At 38.3% G+C, this 23983-nt stretch overlaps 2 protein-coding genes across 2 annotated transcripts in view; both read right to left on the minus strand.

Moving 5' to 3' along the window:
* Positions 1-23983, minus strand: part of LOC134680456 (atrial natriuretic peptide-converting enzyme) — a gene marked incomplete at its 5' end in the record, with an annotated part of 95499 nt that overhangs the window by 58031 nt on the left and 13485 nt on the right. The window contains 2 exons of the mRNA XM_063539588.1: positions 1787-1981; positions 6677-6817. Of these exons, the coding sequence (XP_063395658.1) occupies positions 1787-1981; positions 6677-6817 (336 nt within the window). The remainder of the gene's footprint in view (positions 1-1786; positions 1982-6676; positions 6818-23983) is intronic.
* On the minus strand, positions 16036-22797 carry LOC134680562 (uncharacterized). Its single transcript, XM_063539675.1, has 4 exons — positions 22324-22797; positions 21884-21958; positions 21061-21150; positions 16036-16926 (listed from the first exon to the last, which is right to left on the minus strand). Exons 1-4 carry the CDS (start codon positions 22425-22427, stop codon positions 16827-16829), a joined length of 369 nt encoding a protein of 122 aa, XP_063395745.1. The 5' UTR covers positions 22428-22797; the 3' UTR covers positions 16036-16826.

Genomic DNA, 23983 nt, shown 5'->3' on the forward strand with positions numbered 1-23983 from the left:
TCATTAGGGGAATCAATCTTTGTCAGAGGACAATCGGCCGTGTTTAGAATGTTCCTGAACATCGAACACCGGGATAATGAGTCCATCGGTTGTTTTTGCTTCTCATTGGTGTTTTCGTAATTATTCGTATGTGGGTATTACGCCTTTGAGTTTTGAAGGGGTTTAATGGCAGTGAAGGAATGGAACATATCTGACCAAATTGCTGCTAAGTGGAAAGGGCCGCAAGTAAAGGACATTAGTGCCATTACATTTGATATATGAATACCTACCTAGAGTAAATAATGGGACACTGAGGTACATCTTCCTGGAAACAACACACAATCGCGTACTGTTGCCGAAAGATTAATTCCAAGATTATCGGGAGCGTGCCAACCTATCCAGTCGTCTCATTTAGCATGCAGCGCTGATCGACCACAGACAATTAACTGAGAGCCGCTAAGCCGCGAAAGAGGCGCGTCGGCACGCGCGCCTCCGTCTATCTGAAATTTGATGCCGCCGTGATCTTTGGTTGTAACACGGACCGATTACAACAATGCTTCTAAGAAGTTACAGCGATACGGAACCGATCTTCAACCAAAAATCGTCACTTTTGATACTGACACATTGATATCGTATCGCTTTAGCTTCTTAGAAGTATTGTTCGAATGGAGCCGATAGTACTGAACGCAACTATCGAAGGATTTATATGTTTATCTAACACCTTTTGTTTTTACGTTTAAGGGAAACGACGCAACGGCACTACAATTATTCAAATGTCAACCTACGTCAAGCAGGCTCAACCGCTGTGCTGTTCAGATTATTAAAATGGAAATAAACTTTAAACATCATGACACCTATAAGTATATGTCAACCCGTGTAACTCCCGTAAATCCTGTAATCGAGACGCAAACAACATAAAATAGCAAGCAATCAAAATAAGAAAATCTTTTTTTAAACATTGCCACGGTCCGAAAATACTTTGTTCGTTCTTGTGTAAAATACACTTTAAAAATTCTCTTATTTATAAAAGCTTGAAGCGTCGTATTTAAAAGGTTGTGAAAAACACTGACAGACAACATAAAACTGCCCAGTTTGTTACTAATTGGAATAGGGCGAGCAACGTTTAATTACTCAAAAATCCTTATTACTAATTGATAAATATTACGAAAACATTGTTGAATGGTTATTAAGATTGTTTTTGAGTAGATTATTTATTCGGTGAGTGTTATAGATGTTTTTCATTAAGCTTAACTGTTTGAAGGAGGGATTTTGTTAATTTTGTTAGACTTGTTTTATATTTTACGAAATGAATAAGAGAACGGAAAAGTATAAGCTTGGGTATATGGTGTGTTTGTTGTCATATAACATGTTTCGTAACAATATTTGAATAGGTTAGGTTCTCCCTAAATCTCATCAGACCCAAGCATATGTAAAAAGTTCTTTTTTTTTCACATCCAAGCATTACATGATACCCTTGTTACTGTGTTTCTGTGTACACAAATCAGTGATCCGTAAAACCAATATACCTACACTACCCCGCATAGGCGGCCTTTTTTTTACCTTTACCTATTTCTACGCATATTCTGAAAACCATCCATGATATATACATACATACAGGTAACCTATTTAATTTATCCCAATAAGGTCTAGGTTACCCTCTGAGTTGGAAGTTCAGACGGCAGTAGCTTTCGTAAAAATTAGTACCTACGTTAATTCTCGGGATTAGTGCCAACCGCACCCCAGGCTGCCATGCATAAGCCGGGCTAACCCGAGGAAGAAGAAGATACATATTTAATTTATGATTTACCTGCTGGGCGTCCCTTTGTCCAAAATGGCCGATGTAGTTAGGGAAAATGGTGAAGTTGTAGGAGACACGGTGCTGCTGGCAGAAGCTGACGATGACGGGGAGGCACACACCGGGCGCGGGGTTCCGGGAGCCCGGCGGCTCCGTGGGCGCGGGGAACGTCACCACAGAACTGCGGTTCACCACTTGGGACACATACTGGAAGGAAGAGATCTTGTTAGATATACGGACTTTAATGTCCCGGTTTTCTAAAATTTTACAAATTGATCTCACGTTGATCATATTATGATATCACTTGTTAGATCATAGTTAACGGCATAAGGCAGTGTAAAGTTATCGAAGTGAAGCAATCGAAAGCTCCTTTAAGTTACGAGTCTTCAGACTATGAAAATAATACCCACTCTCGGGATAATAGGTACCTACAGTATTTCTAAAAACCTCTATATTTAGACTTAAAAAGGACACCACAAATACCACCTAATGCCCAAAAAAGAAACACTCTTCTATGTAAATCCGTGCCAAAACTAGTCCGACGAAACCTTAATAGAGCTAAAAATGTACGCAGAATTAATTTAAATAGCCCCAAGCCGGCGGCTGGCTAAACTCGGCGCGGACATTCCTGCGTAAGAATGGCGGTCCCTAAGCAAAAATTTTGCCAGATATGCGGTAATTAAGGGGCCTTTGGTGCTATTATTACGGTTTTAGGCAACAAGTAGGTATGTATATATTCTACCTATGTAGTTGTTGGTTTTTTACTCGACGCGACCGGCTGTTACCGTTTTTAGGGTCCGCGCCCAAAGCGTTACAAACGAACCTACTTATTAATAGAGAGGGAAATATACGAACAGACGAAATGGTCCGCGGTTATATCCTTGTAAACCCTGTAATGTAGACGTGTACACACCGAGAGAGAAGCCGTTAAACGTCCCACTCAGCATAATGCGGCAAGCACTGATTTTCAATTATCCGCTTTCGTGCTGAGTTGTCCACTTGACTATAAAATGGTTTCCCTTTATTAATCTGTTCACCGCGTGAACTGTCAACTGAGTCTATTCCACTTCTATTCACTTCCACGTGGGTTTATTGATTTCATGAAACGATCACTACACCTCTTTAAACAAAGTCCCCGTCGCGTCTGTCTGTTTGCGTGTTTGTATGTTCGCGATGAATTCAAAAACAACTGAACAGATTTTCATGCGGTTTTCACCTATCGATAGAGTGATTGTTAAGGAAGGTTAGTGTATAACTCGTAAACCCATGCGAAGCGGAGGCGGGTCGCTAGTTTATTAATACAAATAAAATTTCATTTCATGGGTAGGTATATTATTATGCTACATTTAAATTTTAACTATAGAGTATATAGAACCAAGCGGCGGCCGGTGATTGATCAGTCTGTGGGCAACGGCGTCGTCGATACTGCCTGCCGCATTCGAACTTCAAGATATTCACAAGAGACGACACGTTCTAGATCCATTCTAGACACGTTATAGTTTAGATATCAACTAGTTCTCTTTTGCAGCGCAATTCGGGCAACTAATGTCATTAACGTTAGGTAGAGTAAGATATCTATTAGATGTGAATTGGATCCCTAAGTCTTATCCTGTGGAAATCGTTCAAGAGTATCTCCAGAATCGCGCAAATGTAAAATATGACAGGTTAGATCTTAAACATATCGTTATCCTATCTTGGTGATGTCTAAAAGATGTCTATTTCAAAATCCGAATCGGGCCCTCTGTTACCTATTGACGCGGTAATCCGATGTGGTGTGTTCGGCAGCTCATGCGGCCTTGGCACTTGTGAAATGAAATCTTTTATAGATCCTTTTTATTCCTCAACTAAAAACTTTCCTATAGCTCTAGGACAGTCTTATCTGGGCGGTTTATCAGCTGGCAACGAACATGTCGATAGCGGCGCGGTAATCCGATAAACGTGTGGTGGTAATAAGTACGGCCTCGGTATTCGAATAAAGAAACATTTTATAGGTATTTTTGTCCCAACAACAATAAGTATCGAATGGATAGAATGGATCTAGTACGTGTCGTCTCTTGTGAATATCTTGAAGTTCGAATACGGCAGTAACTGCGGCCTCGCCGATAGTGACGCGTTAATCCGGTATCCGGTTATGTAGCCCGGTATCCGTGTTGCCAAGTTCGCTTGGAACTAGATAGCAATATCACTTGTTCCTCTATCGCATAATTTCGTCTCTTAGATTGTTTCACGTTAGCTCATACATTACACGTTACGTGGCTCCTATACACGATGGCCTAGCGCTGGACTATCGAGATGGCCATGTGATGGTTATGGGTCCTCTACACGATGGCCCAGTGATGGACCAGCGAGATGGTCATGGGATGGTTGAGAGCACGCACTATGGAATGGGTCACGTGTAGATGCGTACGCACCTTCGGTGGCCCACTACGATGTGCGAACGAAAATCCGACACCGTGGCTTGGCAAATTAGTAGGCCAGTAATGGCCCATCGTGTAGAGGAGCCATCAGAGACAAAAGCGACAATACAGGCTAGCATACACCGGGCCCAAGATAGAGCTGGAGCACTGGTGAAGTGTCCACAGTTGCCACGTCAGTCACGTCCTTCTGCCGTGAGAATACGACAAACTATACGCAAGTAAAATAAATAATAAGACTAAAATCACGTTTTTCACAATTGCGTTTACTCTTCAGGACATTTTCGCTTCACAAATCAAGCGGGTAAGTCGAAACATCGGTCTTTGAAATAGAGGTCAACGTATATTGACTCGTGCGGTCGGGGCATAGACCACCCTTCAAAGACTCCATGTTTACGAAAACTCGCGATCACCACAAGTGTAATTTTACTTATAAAATATTCCATTGCAAGCCGAAGCACTCACATCACAGTAAGTACCTCTTTTACTTACTCAATCACGTGGATAAAAATCCTCGATAAATCCATATAAACAATACCCCTGCAGGTCGTAAAAATGGACGATATTGAAATGCAGCAGTTGAGCTCTCGTGCTTTGGGAGTGCACATATGTGGTGAAGAAAACCAGTTGAGTTATTAGTTACCTCCGTTTAGTCTAGTCACAGAAGAAATAATAGTACTACCGTACAGAAAGGACACTTCCTACAAACCCGAAGTTTGACAGCGATTCAGGGTCGAATCATGCTATCCCTTTCTAATATATAGCACTATGCCTTTCAGCTATTTAGCGTAAATTTCAAGTGATTATCTTATCTGTGGTCGTGCACGCACAAGGAAGTCAAGTGGTGCCAACCCTAATAATTGCTCGGAGCAATGCTGAGCCGAACGGAGCCGAGTTCGACCGAAGTCAGGAGTGTCATCCCACTGGTCTAGTTAAATCAGTGATCTGGGGATCGGGAATTCCTACGTCGCCAATATTACACCACAAAAATGGCGTATGTGCATGAGTTATCCATTTGACATACGACGTTTTAGCAAAGCTGTAGCTAACTTTAAGTACCTAATGGGTTTACTCGTTCCGGTTGTTTTTTAATCTCTTCGCGTGCCCTCAAAGTAACAAGATTCTTATCCGATTAGCTTCCATTTTGCGGACACGAGGATAACTTAGTAGAAAAATGATAGAAGACCTTTGATAGTAAATTAAGTCAACAACGTTCATAAGCTTGGCTTATACGTAGCTGTAAACTTATACTTAGTGTTTGCCTGAATAAAGAATAAGATCAACGCAAATTACATTTCATCCAACTGAGTTGACACGTCTTGACGTTTACGTTAGCGACTGCGTAAACTTCGCAGTTCATCTCGCTTGCACTGAGGTATTGCGAGGGATTGATATCGAATTCACGCAGCCTTTAACGTTATTGCCAACTCGTGGTACGGATACTTATTGACAGTGTATTCAGTCACTACCGCACTAACTGTTTACAATTAAAACGCGCGCACGGTGCAAAAACACACACCTTTAAAAGTCAGGCTGAATCCTCCCAACGAGCGTCGTTTTATAACGGTCTTAGTCCATTTTACATATTCCTACGATGTGTATAATTTTCACACTTAACATTCTCTTCACATGCAATGGAAACAAAGGCACAAAGAAACCCCTGGCGCCAAGAATTTGTCAAGAGCCGGCGGTAATAATTCAGCCTTTGTACCGCGCGCGGGTTCTTTTTTTACCTAAAAAAACTTCTGCAATACAATCCACATCAAAACACGAGTTTCAATTGTAAAGATATATAAAATTAGAATGCTTTGAAAAAGTTTTCTGGTTGGTTTTAGAATTCCATGGGGAAATTGGCTGCCAAAGATTTCAAGGTGGTGTATTGTGGAATTTATTTATTATGTATAAGAAACATGTTTACCTTTATTTTTCCTGTTTATTTTGGGTTAGGTACTTACGGAATTGCTATACGTATGTAAATACACGTGCGACTAGATTATTTGCAATTCGTGTCAATTTAAAACACTCCTTTCGGTCGTGTTTAGCAACTCGTTGCGAATTTCGCACTTGTATCTTAAATAACTACACCGTCGTCATCCTCAATACAATAACTAAGGGCAGTACGTAGCGTTAATACAATATATTTACTTGTAGGACTAGCAATGTACGGTGACTGATCATTCTCATGTTATTTATGACTATATCGAGTCACAGTGGGTGACGAGCCAAATGTGGACGGATGACGGAAAAAATGGGCCAGGATTCACGAAGGCAGCGGCACAGAATAATTAATAGTACTAGGTACAGAAGATTCACTCTCTAACAAAACGCGTCTGTTACGATTGGGACAGATATGACCGCTAGGTGGCGACAGCGCCACGCGCGGCTTATGGCTAGCCACCAAAATTGGTGTGGGACGGATGTACTTGTAGCTACCTGTAGCAAAGCGACGAAATTGCGGAGTGAGCCACGCCTGGCAGCAGTGACTTACCTGCACAGCGGGGTTGGCCCTGAAGTACGCGAACAGCGCCCCGGTGATGGCGAGTAGCGCCACAGCGTTGAGAGCCAGCTGCATCATTCGGAACTTGTGCGGGGAACCCTCGTTGTTCACGCCCCGCATGTCGCGCAGCATCTGTTAACATACGTTGGGCTTAGTTCGTTATACGCATTAGGTACTTATTATTACTTTAGTTGTGTATTTATCAGATAAGTTCTAGAACTGTCGCGTATTTTAGAGATTTTATCCAAGCTTGTTTTGTGAACAATCAGTAATAGTTTCATTTTGGTTTCTTCAGTGTCTTCTAAAATAAAATAGTCTACGTTTTCGTTTGCATGGTATTAGGTATATTAGGATGGACAGTTTATTTATTCAATCCCGAATTAAATCAAATTAATTGTTAGCGTACTTAATATTTCTTAATACTGAATCGGTAGGTATATATATTATTTAGCTCAATTTATTAAAAAAAAATATACCTACTTAAAAATGGATGTTGTGACGAAAATTTTCTGGAATACTAGTAAACAGGTAACATTCTGACCTACCTACAAGATAACATTCTGACATAGATGCATAGCTAAATGGTCGTTTGACTTTATCAGTTGTACGTAGCCGTTTCCAGGCGAAGCACGTGAGCAAACAGACACACACTCCAGCGCTTATTGAATCCGTTTGATTAGGACCACTCGGCGTGCAGTGGGCCAATGTTTGCAGTGTTCAAAGCCTCGACTACCGACGACCCATTTAGCATAAACTAGTACTTCCCCCAACTGCTGAGAAGGATATACTAAAATTTAATGAATTTGTAGTCAGGATGAGATGCAGACTAAACATCCTCCAGACTGAGCTTCGTCGCGCTACCCCCTCTGCCATGCATACGGTAATTTTACTCCATGTTCGAGTCGAAAGTGTCTTTGTGTGACGTCCGTGTCTTTGAACGGACCAATCACGGCACGGGACTTCGCTCACCTCGTCCCGCGCACCCCCGCTTTTTTGGCATCATCGGTTGCATGAAAATAATTGCTCTAAACTCGGTCTAGAGGATTCCTAGTCTATGGGCTGAGGTTTAAAGAGATCGCTCGCTCATAGGGATAAGTTCGCCTTTGTACTTTCTAATGTACAGTCAACTGTAAAAATATGGGTGTAGCCAACTTATTCAAAAATATGTCCCATAGTTCTTAAGTCGCTGACATAAGAGCTATGGGACATATATTGGAGATGATTTGTGCACCCATATTTTTACAGTTGACTTGACTGTTCGAGTATATTCTGATGCTACTTAAGTAAGCAAGTAACTAACACTTTATTGTACGGAAGAGAGGCATTAAGGTATATCAGATAGAACATAAATAAATAGTACGAGGGCAAACTTATTTCATACAATAAAGTGTTTATTATTTTACTTACTTAATTATCTGATTACCTACGGCTATCGTTAATTTCACTACTTAATTACATATAACATTAAGATTTTTTTGATTAAGTCAGTCAAAAGTAAGGTAGGGCTATGAGAGCATATAGACCACTCCTTATTGGGAATGCTTTCAACAGCCTATTATCTGCAGTATAACAAGCCAGGAGTGTACACTTTCAAACTCAACTCAAGAGAAATGAATAGAGTTAGTAAATAACAAAAGCACCCAAGTTTTTTAAACCCTGCGGGTCAAAGATGTAGTTATTTAGTTCCACTGATCGACACCCGTGAAGGGTGTTCTAATGAGTTCTGTTCGGCCCCAATCAACGCCAAAACGGACTTCAATCAATGTAGCAAATAGGAAATCACTTTCCGGACACGAAAACTTAGCGTGGAACATCTAATTAAGATAAACTTTGCAATTGAGGCTGAATCTCATTTGTTACAGTTGATATTTTTTTTAGCCTTTGCTTAATTTAACGCATTCACTGCCACCAACGCATATATGCGTCACCGTGCCTTTCACGCTGTGCCTTTGACGCACAGACGCGTTCATAATATATAGTGACAGCAAAGTGCGGCACCTGGTGAATGTCCAGGAAAAGAGGGTGGCAGTGAATGCGTTAAAGTAAAAATGTTAACATGTTTTATGCCACAATGCATTTTACCACCACAAAATCTCAAAAGATAAATACGACAGTAGGTATACAGTGATCGACGGCAATGACCGGTCTTATGTATTTACGAGTACGAGGACCTAGTCTGCAATAATATCTTGCGCAACGGAGGCCACAACAATATGTAATTCACTTAACTTAATTAAATTGAAGCTTTTAAAACATATTAGTTTGCTGACTGTACGACCGATGTGCCGAAAATCATAGTAAAATGTTATAATATTTTTCAAATTTAATATAATAAAGTACAGCTACATTATATTATTATGTTTACAAGAACCAATATTCGCATAACATGAAGTCTATAAAATAATGCAAAATACATCGATGTCTGAGAATATTTCGATTTCTTATATCGCACGTCTACATCATGTTTGCGGTACGTAAGATGCTACAGGGAATGTCCACAGTCGGGACCACGGTACCGACGCCTCCATATTGCTGTTTACTCGGGACCGGGTGTCGTGTGTACAACGGTTTAGTTTTTAATAATACGAGTTTCGATGTGAAGTTTTATTTTTGAGAAAACTAAATAATATAGATGCTGTTACAAGGCGTACCTAAGCTTAAAATTTAAATTTCATTAACCTGGGCTTACTTGAGTAGTCGACTTAAAAACACCGTTTAAAATCTTGTTCAGAGATATACCCATTAAATCCATTGCAATATAGATCACCAGTGCTGGCCACAAGTCATCTCTCAATCTTTGCGACGACCACTTATGCGTTTGCCTTTAAGTACTTATTTAGTGATTTTCTCTTGAGTACCTACTTGAGTTGAGCACCCAAAAATTAACATAATAATTATGTAAAATTATTCAGTCGTAAAGTACCTATTTATTTCGTAAGTCACCTAGAGTTTTACCTAAGTAATTGACCTTTACTACATTTATACAATTTACCTGCTACTATAGCTGTTATGCAATTTTTATGTAAAACATAACTTAGGCGATTATCAATAAGCCGTTACTGCTACAAGGACACAATTAGAGATCGACTCAGTCGATGGATTAAAATAGAGTGTAAAGTCTTCACTCTTCACCTAGAAAGTTTGTAATCGGACGGATTGTTAATAAAATATGTGAACAGTTTGTAATTTTAATAAAACCAATCCATCTAATTTAATTGGAATAAACCCTGGAAGTTAACAAAATACAATAGTCACTAAATGTCTTTAACGTCATTCAATAGCGATAAAGAAATTCCGAACTCAAAGCGATAATTAAGCCCCGACATTCGGCAGGGAACATTTTATACAGCAACAAAACTCGTCTATTTTAACTTCAGCTCAATACTTTTATTTAAGATACCTACCTATTCTAATTAAGAGAACTTACAAAGTACTCTCTAATCGTTTGAAGGGCTGGCACGTTCTTGCTTTAGCAGCGTTTAAAAACCTTCGCGGGTACCAATGTTCGATTTTATTAACTTCAAGTTAGCTTAGGGCTCAAGATTCTCTTAATTATCTTACAAGTATCAAACCTTAGTTTAAAATTACATCGAGAAATACTTGGTAAGTATCCAGTCAGTTTGCTTTATTTTAATTCTTTATTTTTTTTTTTGGTGCCGCATGCATCCAGAAGATGGGCTAGTGAAGGCAGGCCCAGACGGAGATGGCGGAACGACCTGACCCTAGACAGTCTAGACACCTTTCTCAACAACTGGCCAGAACAGGCGCTATGTCGGGAATTCGTGGAAGACAAGAGGACTTTGCCCAGCAGTGGGAAACCATAATAGGCTAGCAAAAAACAAATCTTTTACTGGTTAGTAACAACCGATAATGTTTTAATGCGGACTTAAAGTGACTTCAGATCGTTATTCAGAAATAGTGATCAAACGTATTCCAACTTCCGCGTTGATACCCTAATGCCATTAGCATAGGAATTGCCAATTGCAAAGTGAAGAGACGTTCTTTCACTTTAACGAGCTTCAACTTAGTTTTGACGTAAAACGGTTTAAGTATTTACAAATGAGTTTTAAAACACGAGTTTTACATTGTATTTGGGCCGGTTTTTATTTTGTTGCCTATTTTTGGTCTGTATTATATTTAAAAGAAAATGTACATATCTTTTTTGAAATTAGGTATAGGAACTTTCAGTATGACCTAAGTAAAATGCCATAAAGTGCAGCATTGCCATTGCCAGCGCATTGATAAAATCACCTGTGAGACTATAAAAATACAATTTTGTTACGTGAGAAAACCGTTTAAAATACAAAAATAGGTACTGGTTCAAGCTGTGAATTTTGTAGATAAATTAACCTAGTCAATGTTCAGGGTAATATGTTCCCGGTAGCATTAGAGAATTCTTCGGAAAAATATAGGAAATTTTCCCTAACACCGGGGTTTTCTTATTGGAAGTGACCTACATTAAATAATTTAGGTCGAATCTATCTAAACTTTCCCTTGTGGGAAAAATCCTGGTAATGGACTATCACTATGTATTGACTACTAAGTTACAAAGATCCAGGGCGACAGTCGACTTTTAGGGCCCGATTCGGATTTTGAAATGGACATCTATTAGACATCTTTTAGACATCACCAAGACACGATAACGATATGTTTAAGTTCTAACCTGTCAAATTTGCGTGATTCTGGAGATACTCTTGAACGATTTCCACAGGATATGACTTAGAGATCCAATTCACATCTAATAGATATCTTACTCTATCTAACGTAAAAGTGACATTGGTTGCCCGAATTACGCTGCAAAAGAGAACTAGTTGATATCTAAACTAATAACGTATCTAGAATGGATTTAGTACGTGTCGTCTCTTGTGAATATCTTGAAGTTCGAATACGGCAGATATTCTTTGTTAGAGACAGTTCTATCTCGTTATACAACATTACTACATGAAACAAACTTCCAACTTCGTGCCACTCACATCAGTCGTAAAATTAATTATGTCAGTGAGCAGCGAATACACAAACTTTTGAACGTAAATCATGCTTAGAAGCAGGGATGTTGCGGATGCAGATTTTTTGCCATCCGCGGATGCGGATGCGGATATTTAGAGCCTCACATCCGCGGATGCGGATGTCAACATTTGGTACTTTAAAAACATCAAATATTACATTTTTAGCATTTTTTATTTAAAAAAAAATAACTTTTAGTATTTGAGCTAGAATATAGGTCCGTTTTATTTAATAAACAGTAACTTGGCCGACTTTTCGGGACATAGACGATTTTATTTTATAAAATGACGAAATTACCTAGCACATACGCCGCCAGCGCCGCCGCTATTACGTTCCTGTTACCGACTTGGTCGACATCCGCATCAAGCGGATGCTCCGCATCGATTTTATGCGGATGCGGATGCAGATGCGGATGTTGAAAATAATGCTGATGTTCCGCGGATGCGGATGCGGATGCGAATATTTGCAACATCCCTGCTTAGTAGAACCTTGAAACTAAACTTATAGTTACTTGTAGGTAGGTATCTACCTGAAGATATAGCCTACAACGTTCCATCTCGGACTCACAGGAGCAAGTTTCCTTGCAAATATTTTTATGACGGGAACGCTAGTGGAAAATTACGCTTTTAGACACATTTCATGGGAACTAATATACGGTAGAATTCTTATTCACATAAAAGAGTCACCCTTTTCTACTCGTAGGTATATTATATTTCTGAGAATACTGAGTTATTAAAAACATTAGGTATACCTACCTGCCGGCCTAGCCAAGGTGACAATCGCTATCGCTTCGACAACGAAACGCTTTATGTCTCTCTATCACTCTTCCATATTAGTGCGACAGTGACAGTTCCGTTTCGATCGCTACGGAGCGTAAGAGATTGGCATGTTGGCTACGCGGCCAGTACTTATTTCTCCATGCTGATATTCGATACTAGTAGGACTACCACAGTTACGTAATTCACATTACTACAACAGTAGGTATTTAAGTGAGTCTTAAGAAATTAAGAGATACAACTCGCCTTGTGAAAAAAAATCGACGGTTATTTTATTTTTCTCTTTTTCGTCAGATCATTTCAGAGACTACACGTGAAATGGGCCGATGGGGTCGAAGAGTGCTCATGTGGAGACCACGGACTAGCAACCGCAGCGTAGGACGTCCACCCACAAGATGGACAGACGACCTTGTTAAGGTCGCCGGAAGACGCTGGATGCCGGTCGCTTCCAACCGGTACGAATGGAGGTCCAAAGGGGAGGCCTATGTTCAGCAGTGGACGTCTTATGGCTGAGATGATGATGATGATGATGACGTGAAATGAAGAAGTGTTTACTCAGTAAAATACAGTTACTTAAAATGTATCCTTAAACGTCTGTCAAATCTACCAAGCCGTTGATAATCCCGACATTTTGACTTACGCGTTCGTTAGATGCCGGTAAAATTTAACAGAGGCTTGCTAAGTGCCAGTTGCACCAACCACATTTGACGGACTGATCAACGTCAGCCGGCGCGCCCCGGCGCCTTACTATGAAACTTTCCATACATAAAAATTTAGCGAACTCTTTAACGATACGAACAGTTTGGTGCAACCGACCCTAAGTGTTATAAATAAAGAGGTCCTAAAGCAGTTCAGAGACACATGAAGAGCCTTTTAACTAACGGAACTAACCCATGAGCGGTGAGGGAACCCGCACTCAGCGACGGGGGTCAAGCGCCAATTGCGAAATTAAGTGTTCACAACCGTCGAGAGCGTCGTGAGATGTAGCGTATATATTTACTTACATCTGGCTATACAAATTGTTTATCCCTGTGTACCGGCACCGAGAATTTTCGTACAACGTGTGAGGCCTATAAACATGATAAGAATACATCCACATTTTTACATCCTATCAAACTTTTTGTATAAAGTTAAAGTCATTATTAAATTACGGAAGTCCGGACGTTATTGGTTGAAGAAATCTCTTTTGAGATCGATCAGATCCATATCTAATCCTGATCTAATTCAAGCCCTGTTATTAAAATTAGAATACGCCTGACATTCGATTACAACGAGGAATGTCTCCAGTTCCCGAGTGCTCGTGCATTAAAAATCCAATAACCCAGTAAACATTTTCCAATTTCATTTTATTGTTGGAGATTTTCTGCCGCTGATGGAAACAACAGAAGAAATCTATTAGCGCATTTACTTTTTATTTATATCTAAGTAGCTAATTTAAACTTTGATCTATAAACTCTTAAGCTTATTTATTTCTTTATGGTTCATATCGAACATCAAAAGTAATTAACTAAAATAAAAATAAAAACATAAAACTTGTTACCTATTCTTAAATCTTACAGTACATAATGCAAGTAACTACATAATCATAAATAGTACAGGTATTTGGATTCTGTCCATTTCATAATTTCATTAGCACGAAAATAATTAGTATCTGTCTTGTTCAAATCCCTTTTGCCTGAAACATTGTTCCCTAGTTCGCCAATTGGGAAATAAATTCAAAATCAACTCACTAATAAATTTACCACTTATAAAATATACAGTAACTGGCCAACAAACAAGTAACTTCTCCAGTTTGTAATAGGTACCTATTTTACAAAATAAATAGCGAACTATTCAATACGTAAGTAGATTTTCGGTCATAGTTCCGATTTTAGGTATTAGTTATATCTTAACAATGGCCTTCACAGTACGATAATAAATACTTTGAATCGCGATGGTTTCTAACAGATTGTTCGTCCCATTTAACGTAAATAATGTAAACTATTTCAAAAGGCCCGGTTTTCTGAAGTGCCGAAATGGCAATTTGGTTAAGGTATACCCGGGTAGCACCGGACTATTTATTTGCGAGTTGGAGGAATGTCAGACAGACACAGACACAGTTTCGCATTTATAATATTAGTATGGATATTTAGACGGCTCACATTTTTTAATTTTAACTTCTTTTAAACTTAGTAGCGGCTCGTCATGTACATATAGCTTATAGTTTCGAAGAAAAATGGCCGTGACAGACAAACGGACAGATAGACGAACATGACGAAACCATAAGGTTCCCTTTGTAGGTACAAATTAATAATCCTAAAAATTGTTATCAAAAACTTACGAAAAACGTCTTACGTAATAATTGAATGGCGCCTTAAGGTGTAGAGTAAAGCAAGTGCCCTTGGATGTCTGTATCGATTGGTTTTGATTTGCGCGCCATCTCTGTATTTATTCAAGAGTTAAGATCCATAGCGCTATTGCGACTATCGTTGAACAGTCGCGCGGCTTAACGAACAGATGGCGCTTATACAGGTAAAATAATATAAATAAATGACAAGACAAGACAAGAGAAATAAAGTTTCTGTTCCACATCGACTGCTGATCTAACAACTTGAGTTAGATAAGTCTGCATCGATTTTTATAGGACACGCAATGCAAGTGTTATTTTAAACGTCAAACTTTTATGAAATAAATTATGACGTATAAAATAACACTTGCTCTGCATGCTATCGAAATCGTTGCAGACTTCCCTAGGTCAACTCTATACATGATAGAAAAATTCTATGGGCCCTGGAACTACCTTTTAAATCTTTATAATACCAAATAATACTTAGCTTATTTTACGTAAAAAGGAAACATTCTTTTAATTTTGCTATATGTACCTATAGTAAAACTGCATTAAGTTTTTTTTCTACTTGTACCTATAATAAGTTGAGCAAGCTATTTATTTACAATAGAAAAATCTTATAGTACAAAAGGCGAACTTAATGCCATAAGGCATTCTCTACCAGTCAACCTTAAGGCTAAGCAGAGAGATCTCAACTCTATCTCAACGTTTCAAGGTAGAGTCCCTTCAGAGCCCATATTTTTTTCGGCCCTATGTAGGTGACCGATGAGAATAATAATATCCCCATTTATCCCCTATATCAGGCATGGACAGTGGCGGATTTGCCCTAAGCCCGGGCCTAGGGTGGCCAGTTTATAATAATATGGTAGGTGCTGAGAAAGAGGTGGCTAGTACAGTCACACTCCGTGATTGTTGATCCATTTAGGGCTCTAGCTAAATTGGACATTCCATAGCGTACGTATTGAATAAGCAATTTAGTGAGGAGTCTAAATGGTTCAACAATCACAAACCGTGACTGTAATTACTTCAGGGCCTGAGGCCTAGGGCAGCCAAGACTGCAAATTCACCACTGGGCATGGAAAGGTAATTAATAAAATAAAAAAGTTCCTAGTGTTCAGAATTACACATAGACATAAAAGCAATTTTTGCATTACCTAGTAGAATTAAAATAAAAACCAACATCTCGGTTTTCTTCGTGTAATTTTGAACACTATAATGTTATATTTGGAATAATACAAATAAAACAGTTTTTATCGTTTATTTATTGCGACTACGACGGCTGGGGGGCGGTGGTATGTTTTCACTGTTTTCAGCTAGTTTTCTTTTTCTTGGTGGCGCAGAGGTTTTCTTCCTCTCTTTCTCATTAATGGCTTCTGTTATGTAGGCGGGGTCTCTAATCGGCATTTTCCGTGTGTGCCTGGGGTCAATAATTTCGGGCAGAAGACAATCTAAATAAAATTCTGTTAGCTGCCTTTCCATTTTTTCCTTCCACAATTGTGTTCCTTTGCATCTATGTTTCTACTCTGTGCTACAGAGCAAATTGAGCAATACTTGTTTTTTATTGCTACATACAATATTTTAGTAGTCCTTTTGCCAATAATAGCAGCTGCACCTGATAAAGCAGAATAATTCTTTCTATAGGACCTTTTGGAATAACATCCATCAGCTATCACATCTATGATAGCAATGCCTTCAGAATTGACTCTTCCCTCTTTTATAGCTAATTCGCGTTCTTCTTCAGCAGCCTGGGTCATTGATTTATACAATTCTTCTTCCCACTTTTTGTGTACAACCGCCATTCTGGCAGAAAATATATTTTTTGACATTGGAGGTATGCCAATAGCAGCTGTTAAATCAGTGAGTTGAGTGTAGCCACACCCAATTGCTACTGTGCCTGCCACTGCGCTAATGTTCAAGTCCAATGTATCAGCAGCATTGTCATTGTGAATATGAAACCTCATATTGCACATTTTGCACTCTAATGTGTAAAGTGAGATAAGACCAGTTCGTGTTTCTGATATGATCTGGACTGATTTTAATCCGCAATTGAGAGGGCCATGTGCAGATATTTCTTGAACTTGTCAAAGAACTGGGCCACATTGACAATCCTCCTGCCATATTTTGTTTCATGGCCACTGAAATTATAGAAAATTATTAATAAAATAACAACAAATTAATTAAAACTACCTTTTAAAAATAAACTTTTAGAAATATTTCATTAAATACAGTTTTACATGTATATCGCTTCACTGGGAGAAGGGAGTCATAGGCACATCTTAGAGATCACAAAAACTTAAAGGTTCTCACCCGCCTTATCTTATACAGAGTGAGGAAGAAAAATGTATTAAGTAGTTTGTAAGAAATAGGTTCCCTTTTTTCATTAGGCTACAAAATCAAAGCCAAGTTCCTTAATTACAGGATTTTATACACAGCACAGAACTTGGCACCAATATATAGTTCGTTTTTTTAGCATTAGAAAAAACTTGCAAGAAGGTAAGCGATCTTGATATGTCTTTTAATTGAAAAACGCTTTTTAAAAAAAAACTTTTTACAAAAAAAAGAAAACCGACTTCAAAAAGGATGAAATAAAATATTATCCTTTTTAAGTCTATGCGTTACCAACTGATATGTTTGAAGTCGGTGCCAAGCGAACTTTTGAAGCATACCATGATTTTGGTGCGATTCGATAAGGATGTACCTACGTGGATTGCCTTACACGACGACAATGAACGTACTTTCTGTAGGTACAGTCGACGTTAAAAATATGTTTACACTTTTCGTCTTATAACAAAGGAGTAAGGTGCAAAAGTGTAAACATATTTTTGACGTCGACTGTACCTAAGAACACACGATCAAACCTTCTTGGCACAGTCCGTACCATGTTTGTCGGCACGCAAGCGTGGGATTGGGACTGAAGTTATTTCCCGTCCCTTATTCAGAGGACTACATTTCAAAATATAAAACAATTCAAGGAATTTACTTTCTTGCCAAATTTCACCTAAAGCGGTTCAGTTGTTTAGCCATGAAAAGGCGACAAAGAGGCAGACAGAATTACTTACACATTTATAATTAGTTATTAGTACAGTTCTAATGGGATTTATAGTCATAAAGCTGATTATTTTTGACGGGTATTGTTACTACTTGGCTTGGCACCGACTTCAAACATATCAGTTGGTAACGCATAGACTTAAAAAGGATAATATTTTATTTCATCCTTTTTGAAGTCGGTTTTCTTTTTTTTGTAAAAAGTTTTTATTTTTCCATTTTTAGTTTTAACGCATTGTTAAGAGCGCGACGCATGAATGAAAAACGACATCATGATTAACACTAAATTCGTGTATCTACTTTAATAAATATGTAATCAGGAATTTTCCTTAGTCCGTCTGGGAAATTATAATTCCTGTCACTACACTAAATCCATCCTCCGCCCCGCCACTGACCCAATCCCTCAACCCCCCCGATCAACCCCTGATCCATGTACCCCTCGGCCCTGAACCAGCAGCCCTTCAACCACCATTACCCGACCCCTTAACTCCTAACCCTAATCCCCGATCAGTAGCCTTACCAGCTTACCAAGCGTTTGACATTGATTTAATCGCTAGCGTGTGTGTAACTTACTTTCTTTGCATCTCGCTCGTACTGGCATATTAGTGCGAGCGAGATGCATAAAAAGTAAGTTACGAAGACGTTAGCGACGCTAACTTAGCGAATATGTCAATGTCAAACTCGTGGTAAGGCTATACTTGCACTACATCAAATTGGCGGTGTTCGGAAGCAAATGCTCGAGTTACTTTAGAAAACACCGAAATCACTTGACACGTGCCTTTAAAAACTGAGGAGTTCCCTCAATTCCTCATGGATTCCATCATCAGACCAGAACCAAAAATAATATGGAAACACCTAGGAGGCAACTCCTTCCAAACAAAAAAAGATTTACTCAAATCGGATCACAGGTGCCGGAGTAATCGCTGAACATACTACATTTAAAATCATCATCATTATCATCAAAACAATCATCATCATCAGGTCTACTTCATCAAAGTGGTGGTTTTCGGGAGAAAATGCTCGACTTGCTTAAGAAAACACCCAAATCACCATGCATGTGCCTTTAAAAATTGAGGTGTTCCCTCAATTCCTTATGGATCCCATCATCAGAACAGAGCCAAATTAAAATGGGACCAACTCAGAGGTAACTCCTTTCAAACAAAAAAAGAATTACTCAAATCGGACTACGGATGTCGGAGTAATCGGTGAACGTACATAGAAAAAAAAAAAAACATAGCCACAGCCGAATACAGAACCTCCTCCTTCTATGAAATGGAAGTCGGTTAATCAGTAACTATTACTTATGAAAGCAGAAGAATATTAATGATCGTATTAGATTCATAATTTGTTACATATTTGCCGTAACTTATTTTTAAAATGTGTTTTTCAATTAAAAAACACATCAAGATTGTTTACCTTATTTCTAATGCTAAAAAAAAACGAACTATAGATCTCAATTCTTTTGTCGGCGAGTTAAAACGACAGCCAATTGTTGGGATACAATTATTCACTTATTTTTCACCACACCAGCTCGGAAAGGCTTACTTTGCACTTCAAAAACTGATAGCAAAGCAAAGCATTTTATTCACATGTGAGGCAAAGTAATCATTGTAATCAAATGCAAATTTTGAGTTGTTTTCTTATGTTTGTTCATATTCATAAAAAATACAAAAAAAATCTATACGTATGCGTTTAATATTTGAGGAGTTCCCTTGATTCTTTATGGATCCCATCATCAGAACTCGAGCTTGACAAAAATGTGGCTTAAAAACTTAACTTGCGTATCAAACATAACGAAGAGGAAAAATCGCCAAACGCGAGCTATGCGTCGTTGAAGAGTTCCGTTCTGATCATCATCAGCAGTTCCACTTCATCAAATGTCACTTTTTTGGATGTATATCCTTTATTAGTTGATAAAAACCTAAAAATCACAATATGTATGCCTCAAAGATTTGAGGAGTTCCCTCGATTCCTCATGGATCCCATCATCAGAACTGGGTTTTGACAAAAACGGGACCAATCTGTATGCATATATCATCTCAGCCTATATACGTCCCACTGCTGGGCACAGGCCTCCTCTCGAGCGCGAGAGGGCTTGGGCTATAGTCCCCACGCTAGCCCAATGCGGATTGGGGACTTCACATACAACTTTGAATTTCTTCGCAGATGTATGCAGGTTTCCTCACGATGTTTTCCTTCACCGAAAAGCGATTGGTAAATATCAAATGATATTTCGTACATAAGTTCCTAAAAACTCATTGGTACGAGCCGGGGTTTGAACCCGCGACCTCCGGATTGTAAGTCGCACGCTCTTACCGCTAGGCCACCAGCGCTCCCAGTATGCATATATATACAATCAAAAAAAGAATTTTCAAAATCGGTCCAGTAATGACGGAGATATGGAGTACCAAACATAAAAAAAAAACATACAACCGAATTGATAACCTCCTTCTTTGAGATTTGGAAGTCGGTTAAAGAATAAAAATACAACAATAAAATTCTCAGAATGTCATAAAAAATTCAATTTATCGTCGAGCTATTCATCCCAGAATTCAGCAACGGAATAATAGACCTTTTGGATTAAAAACGACTTCAGTTTTAATATAAATCCTAAGTTGGTGTGAACGTTTTTTTATACTCCTTGGGATCTTATTATAAAGTTTAGGTCCTAAGTATGTGTATGTTGAGAGCAGATTTTCTTAATCTATGTTTCGGCAGATCTAGGTCGTGTCGCCTCTGGTCCTGGAAGCGGTAGCGGTTTGCTGGTAGAATTGACTTAAATGATGATTTTGGATGATAAACATTTAATAACATTAATTTGGATTTGGTTTGATTTTGTTTGATATTTTACGTTTAATAATTGCTTCAGTTTGATGTGGTGAAAAATTTTGTGTTTCACTCGGGGGCAAATTTTGTTTAAACCTCATGCTTTGAAACCCTCGCAACGCTCAAGGTTCCAATTTTCCAATTTTGGAATCTTTCACTTGCTCGGGCATCAATATTAGCATGAGCGGTTAAACAACAACTTTGCCCCCCTGTAAAACAAATAACTATTGAACAGTGCTATTGAATCATTGAAATATATGGACCCTTACAGGCACTACACTAAGAATGATGCTAGTTCAGCAGTGTCACTTACGAATTAACGCCCGTAAGGCCCATCTTTAGATATATGTCAATGTTTTCAACTCATGTAATAAATATAAAATAAAATCTTTACTTACTGTTCAGGGCCAGTAGGTATATTTTCAGGTATTATAATAAAATCATTGCCTTCAGTGTCTACACTCAAATTATCTCCATGAGCAGAAGATCTGTAACAATGAAAAATATAAATAAGCTGTAATTAAACAAGTAACCATCATGCTCCATTATGTGACCCACTCCATGTATGGCAAACCTGTTTGAAAAACATGTTTGTATTTTGACTTATTTACAATTTCCTGCTTAAAACAAGTCAACTCAATTAAATTACAGATATATATTGGGACATGGACACCAGACACAGGACCTATTTCACAAAATTATTTATTTGTATTACTTAAAATGAGCAGCTTAAGGCCGGTACAGACGGACTGCACCCAACTACAACTTGTATGGAAACTGCATGCTGACATCGCAGTTGGCGTGCAAATCATACACAAATTGCAGTTAGGTTGCAGTCCATCTGTATCTGCTTTACAGAAATTTTGAGCTGCTGCCCGACTTATTGACTACAGACACTATGGTACCTAATGCAATTTATTACCATTTGTAAGTAACAACAGAAAAACGCATTGAAAACTTCAAATACCAACATATTATAGTTCATGACATACTGCTTTCGAAATAGATACCAGAGGCTTACTAAATATGGTTCCAATGGTAACCATGCTGAAAGGAATTTGTTAAATATTGACATGTATGAATATCTGCGGGTGCGGGTATGTACCACCAGTTTGGTTCCAGCTAGCATAAATGCAGGCTAACCTGGCTGTGAGGTAAAATTAAACATAAGTACCTACTTAATATTATTATTATTACTCATCCAAATTTAATAACACTTACGGTTCAGGTTGATTTGTGGTTTCTTGAACAGAATGACACACTTCACTGTCAATTTGGTCATGTGGATCAGGTGGCCTAGAAGAAAAATACAGTGTACGTGAGCTATACTATAAAGATTCCATCCAATTAACGAGATCATTAGTCTTATTTTGTTAGGCAATAATAATAAAATAAGGAAATTATTCTATTGTACCTAGTTATTGATCAGTAAACGTCAAACTTCTATGAAAATATAATTATAAATAGCACTTGCACTAGTTGCACTGCGTGGGCTATCAAAATCGCTGCAGGCTTTTATTGGTCTGCTAGACTAAACCCCTAGTATTCGGCCTGTCTGATCATTGAAAGTAACCTTTATAATAAAAATAAAAACAATACTCTCACGCACGGATCTATATCACGAGAGGTAAGTTTGTTATTATAGGTAGGTAGGTACTTACTGTGCAGCGGCTTTGTTGTAACGACATTCCAGAGCATGTTTGCTTATACGTTTCCGCTTCAACCTCACTGATGCACTAGGTTTTCGTCCTTTCTTGTTTCCCATTCTAAGGGATTTTCAAACATAAAGTACGTACCCACACGTACGTTATTAGTACGAAACGACTTGTACCACACAAAACACTAAGTTCAATAACAAACAAAACAATAACAACGAATGATAACAAGTAACAGGAATAAAACGATAAGGAGTACACGCTAACTCATACAGAATCGTCGCGGAACGCTATAAACAACACAATGGCAAGCAAGATTGACAAGTTTTCTAAATGTCCAAACAACAAACAACGAACCAGTCTGGCAGCAGCGCAAAGCGCTCGTGGCGATTTCGAACAATGCACGAACTTGCAACGTCGCTTTCTTTCTTTGCTACAAACGGTACAAATCCTTTATCTAATAATTTTAAAAACAAAGTATGTTCAAATCCACGTAATTTACTAAATTAATTTAAATCATTTTTTATTTTTTTTTAGAATAATTTACGCATTATATTAGATTTTTCTTTAAAAGAGTATACTCTATTCTATGTCATGGTATATATTCGTGTAATATTTTTATCTTTACGCTATAAAAGCGCCTGCGCAATATACAGAGCAATCGTAGTCCGACGATTAAGTGCGACGATTTCGTAGGCACTAGGTGGTTTTGGGTCTACAACCTATAATACAACTATTTTGAAGAAAACTGCACTATTAGAAAATAGACAAAGGTCTTACAAGTAAGTTAAAAAAAATTGCTGTCGTAAAATTCTGTCCGGATGGAATAAAATGCATATAAGTATTTCTTAAAACTAGTTTTTAAATGTACTTTCTAGCCTTCATTATAACAGACAGACACATAACGATTACATTATCCAATACTAGAGTGTATTTTCGACAGGAATAATCACTTTCCAGACCACCATATGCCATAATACGACCAAACTATTTCGACAAAGACACCTCTTTTTTCCGGTTTTGCCCACCCCTTCACCTTAATTGATACGTCATCATCATAAAGCTGCATTATTCCTGCAGCAATCGAAATACCCATTAAGCTACTAAGTTATAAGCCATTAATTCTATCAAACGCAGTTTGATTAAAGCTCTGAAACCAATTAAATGAACCAAAGGATATTTCCAATGCCCGGTGCAAAATAGAGATAGATGTTAGAATTCCCATTATAGAAACTCCATTGCAAACTATTTCCGCATACCGGTTATCACCAGTAATACATTTCTATGTAAACAAAAGACTGAGGCATTGCATTGTGACAATTCCATTAGTGCATTCAATAGAGGCATTCCCGGGACGGACGGACGTCGTTCAATCAAGATGTACCAGACCTAATTAGAATTCAACATTTACTTACTATATTCCGACTGAGTCATATGTTATATGGTGGAACGGTATGATTCAATTAGTTAATACTTAGTTATATCCAGATAATCTTAGAAAGGAAAAAGAAAGTAACGAAAGGCAATGAAGACCTACATGGGATCTAGTGAAGTAGAAAGTGAACTCTATTTCCAACCAGGCTATCAAGGAGACGACTAGAGAAAAAAATATATGGAGATTGTTCCACAAACAAGATAATCAACTGGCATGGGGGGCAGACATGTT

Source organism: Cydia fagiglandana, chromosome 3, assembly GCF_963556715.1.
Source record: "Cydia fagiglandana chromosome 3, ilCydFagi1.1, whole genome shotgun sequence".
NCBI classification, from domain to species: Eukaryota; Metazoa; Arthropoda; class Insecta; order Lepidoptera; family Tortricidae; genus Cydia; species Cydia fagiglandana.

Coding starts and splice junctions, on each gene's coding strand:
- LOC134680562 (XM_063539675.1), bottom strand. CDS start 22,427: ATGGGAAACAAGAAAGGACGAAAACCTAGTGCATCAGTGAGGTTGAAG. Junction 21,151..21,883: donor ACCACAAATCAACCTGAACC/GTAAGTGTTATT, acceptor TCATTGTTACAG/ATCTTCTGCTCATGGAGATA. Junction 16,927..21,060: donor ATACCTACTGGCCCTGAACA/GTAAGTAAAGAT, acceptor CTATAATTTCAG/TGGCCATGAAACAAAATATG.